Raw genomic sequence first — 4,352 nt, forward strand, 5'->3', positions numbered from 1 at the left:
AGATGTATATTTCGTCGGCGTGTGGCTGACAGACGGCTCCCACGCCCAAAATTTCCAGCCTCGAGAGGCGCCGACGCGCCAGATTCGTGCCCTTGGCGAAGGGACTAGCACGGGATTGCCGACGCTTCTATTGGGCTCGAAAATCCACCGGCGCCGTTTGGGGCACGCCGGTACGAGCCTATTTTCGCTCCCGACCCCCAAAATGCTACCTGCGGCGCCGGTGGAGATGCTCTTAACACAAAGTAATGTAAAATAGAACATCTCCAATTTTACCATCTTATTCTTAGCATTTCTTTATGTTCGCATCACAGCTCAGGTAAAGGTAGCCAGCAAATGCATCATCATCTTCTCCCTTTACCCCTTCTTTCTGCAAGTAACTCACCACTACCACCACTCGAGCTTCCACTTCTCCACCACCCTGAGCCTGTGAGGTGAGCTCTCTCCAGTACCACTCTCTCCAGCTTCTTCTTCTTCTTCCTTGTTTCATGGCAGGAAAGGCTGAGGTGATGATGGGCATAGCACATCCATTTTGACCCATGCCATCCTGGACCTATATACATACTCCCACCACCACACTCCCCCAACCTCTCTCTACTTCTACCACCACCACTATCACCACCACTCTCACCTCGACTCGTCTCGTCTCTCCTCTGCTTTTGCCTGCGCAAGCTTTTGCTTTGTTTTAGGTGCTTCTTTCCCACTCCTCTCCACTTTTCTCCCCCCCTGCGTTGTCACGCACACCAAAAGCTCGCACCTTTACCTTATCTCCGGCCCTCCTTCCCTCCCGTAGTGGGATTTGGTGGCTACTTGCCTCGCCCTCCCGCGCGCGCTTCTTTGCTCGATTGGGGCCGCCTCCGCTCGTCACCGCGCGCTCCTTCTCGGAATTCGGCCTCTTCTTGCGGTTTCTTGCGCAATTGCGGGTGCGCAGATCTTTGCGCGGCAAGGGGATCGATGAACTGCGGCCCGCCGGACCAGCTGCCGCCGCCGCCGCCGCAGAGCTTCCTCAACCTCAACAGCTGGGACAGCTCCATGGACGCAGGGCACCAGCTCGACCCCATGACCTCCTCCCCGCCCGCCGCCAACACCACGGACGCCCGCGCTCTCCACGGGATCTCGCCGCGCCCGCACTACGGCGGCTCGCCGCCCAAGCTCAACCTCTCCATGATGGGCCAGTACCACCCCCACCACTACCCTGGCGGCGCCGGACTGCCGCCCACGCTGGAGAACTTGATGCCCATAGCCTCCCTGGACCAGTTCCTCGCCGACCCGGGCTTCGCCGACCGCGCCGCCGCGCGGCTCTCCAGCTTCGACGCCCGCGCCAGCTACGGCCTCCCGGACGACGGCCCCGTCGGCGCATTGAGGGAGATGGAGCTCCGGGACGACTCCTCGGTGTCCGATCCGGCGTCGGCCGGCGCGCTCAAGGACGGCAATGCGCGGAAGCGGAAGGCCGCCGGCGCCAAGGGGAAAGGCAAGGACAGCTCCATGTCCACCTCCGCCAAGGATCTTGTCCTCGCCAAGGTACGCACAACCAGAATTCCGTTCAGCTATGTACTGCTGGAGCTAAACTAGTGATCGATCTTCTCATCCTACGAATGCGATCGCGCGCGCAGGACGATTCGGCGTCCAAGCGTTGCAAATCCACGGAGGAGGGCAACGGCGCGGAGGAGAATTCCGGCAAGGGGAAGGCCGCGCAGAGCAGCAGCGAGAACGGCGGCAAGAAGCAGGGCAAGGACGGGAGGCCCGTCCCCGACCCGCATCAGGACTTCATCCACGTCCGGGCGAGGCGCGGGGAGGCGACGGACAGCCACAGCCTCGCCGAGCGGGTACAGACAATTCTTGGGCTCTCCCTCAGCACTGGGTTCCATTGCTCCTGCGAGTGACCATCTTTGCTGAACAATTTCTTATGTTTTGCTCTGTCTTGTCTTGGTCAGGTTAGAAGAGAGAAGATCAGCCAGAGGATGAAGCTGCTGCAGGATCTTGTCCCGGGTTGCAACAAGGTACTACAACTGCAACCCAAAAAAAACACACTCACAATTGCAATTGTTTCCGTTTGAGTAGCTTAGTTTCAGAGCTTGGTGTGCCCAGATATGAAATTGTGGAACCATTGCCTGTTTCAGGTGGTAGGCAAGGCTGTGATGCTCGACGAGATCATCAACTACGTGCAATCGTTGCAACGGCAAGTCGAGGTATATGCCCATTCTCACCCCACACATATGCAAATGCAGAATCATCATGAAACCGCATCATTTGCCGTTTTAGAACGCCCCGAGGAGTACTATACTGAACGCTTGCCCTTCATGTACATTTTTTTGCAGTTTCTGTCCATGAAGCTGGCGACGGTGAATCCCCAGCTGGACTTCAACAATTTGCCCAACCTCCTTGCTAAAGATGTGAGGACAAAGCATATATGATTCTTCCCATTATGGCCACATTTTTTGTTGAGGCAAACAGAATGGTTCAACTTACTCATACTCCATTTTTTGCTTGTGGTCAGATGCAGCAGTCATGTGGCCCGTTGCAGAGCTCCCAGCATTTCCCGCTGGACGCCTCAGGTGCACCGCTCCCCTTCATGAGCCAGCCTCACCAGGGGAACAACAACCCACTCGGCTGTGGCATGAGTGACGGCATGGACGATCAGGGCTCCATGCACCCGCTAGACCCGGCGTTCTGCCGGTCAATGGGCTCGCAACATCATTTTCTCAACGGAGTTGGCGACGCCGGCTCTCAGGTAACGATGCGCAACCATGACACGATCGAGCTCACACGGTCTTCTGATGGCACAACACTGATCGTTTGTCGATGCTTCACAGGTTGGGGCATTCTGGCAAGATCTGCAGAGTGTTGTTCAAATGGACATGGGGCAGAGTCAGGAGATGGCCACCTCTTCCAACAGCTACGACGGTTAGTAGAGTCACTATATTTCACTTCCCTTTGAACCTGAACTCTGAATCTGCATCACTGCCACAATGGTTTCTAATGCTGAATTCATGTCTATCAGGCTCGTTGCAAACGGTCCACATGAAAATGGAGCTTTGACATCACCCACCATGTAAGAAGCTCTTGATCGGACCGAAGCGTCGACGCCCGCTGTACATAGAGAGACGAAGCCAGCCAAGTCAGTCAAGCTTGCCATCCATGGAAGCACTCAGAGATTCAACCTAACTATGTTGGGCCCTAGTAGTGCCTTTAGCTTCTAATTTGCATTGCATCCATCTCCTGGTGAAACGATTCTTTTGAACAAAAAACGGAGCGCGGCCGTGTAACGGTAGCTAGCCCTTCCCATCAATTCCACCTCTTGCATGCTTAGCTAGCTGCAAACAAGCTAGGTACATAGAGCGGCACGCTACAGGGATACCTGATCATCATCAGTCAGGACCCCTTTTGCCTTGCCCCTTTTCAAGCGAAGAGGGTAATTGAAGATGTGTAATATCATTTGTATTGCCACTATATAGTAGATAAATACCATTATTAAGCAGAGCTTTAATTGTGTCTTGCAACTGTGAATGAATGAATGAATTGATCATCCACATCTGGTTCCAGCATTATGAAGCATGCTGATCCAAAACACATTGATGTGGTGCTGATGAGAAAATGCAGCAGTACATGGCACTGCTCCTTGGGTGCTGCCCACTTGGAGCAGCTCAGGAGCCAGGCTTCTTTTCTCATTCTGGGATCTGTTCATCAGCCACGGCCAAGGGGTGTAGAAGGAGGCATTGTGGGTTGTGAGTAAAAGGACATGGACAGAAGGAACAAGCAAGTTGTTCAATTGGGTCTGGATTTGTAGCTGTGGCGATAAGTACCCGGAGACAGGGACAGCACTGGCTGGGACACCCAGTAATGAGGGATGAGGCCTCTACCCATTATTACGAGATTGATGCTGATGATCTTGCACGGCCTGCTTGCTCCTAAACTACGCGTACATCAGACAGGCAGGGCAGCCGCATTCAGTGCCTGCGATGAGATGAGATCAGATCAGATGAGAAGAAGTGCTTGCTCCTGTTCATCTACAGTCATACAATGATACTCCAATTCCATAATCTACAAAACTCAACACACTTACAAGGCAGAAGATTAGTAGTACTAGTAATACTCTTTCTGCATCTATCTCTGTCAGTGTTGATAAAAATATCGCGATCGAAATCTGATTTCAGAGGGTCCAAATCATCCAGGCTGGGATCACGCTCCGGGACGGGATCAGCGCGCGGAGGCGATCTGTTCCGGGCGCCCCCGCTGTCAAACGATACTGTATGTATGTATACGTACACGCTGTAGCTCCAAAATCATTGCTAATCGAGACGCGAGATCTTGGCAAGCAGTGCTCACTGCTCACTAATTAATCCGCGCACTGTGAT

General features: G+C 53.8%; 1 protein-coding gene across 1 annotated transcript; it reads left to right on the top strand.

The window, feature by feature from the left end:
- Positions 1 to 416: 416 nt before the first annotated feature.
- On the top strand, positions 417 to 3,432 carry LOC124667018 (transcription factor bHLH77-like). The gene is made up of 8 exons (XM_047204355.1): positions 417 to 1,518; positions 1,611 to 1,823; positions 1,932 to 1,997; positions 2,118 to 2,186; positions 2,316 to 2,390; positions 2,495 to 2,728; positions 2,811 to 2,901; positions 2,999 to 3,432. The coding sequence occupies exons 1-8, from the start codon at positions 952 to 954 to the stop codon at positions 3,034 to 3,036; spliced, it is 1,353 nt and encodes a 450-aa protein (XP_047060311.1). The 5' UTR covers positions 417 to 951; the 3' UTR covers positions 3,037 to 3,432.
- The last annotated feature ends 920 nt before the right edge of the window (positions 3,433 to 4,352 follow it).

The sequence above is a fragment of the Lolium rigidum genome, chromosome 6, assembly GCF_022539505.1.
Source record: "Lolium rigidum isolate FL_2022 chromosome 6, APGP_CSIRO_Lrig_0.1, whole genome shotgun sequence".
Taxonomy (NCBI): domain Eukaryota; kingdom Viridiplantae; phylum Streptophyta; class Magnoliopsida; order Poales; family Poaceae; genus Lolium; species Lolium rigidum.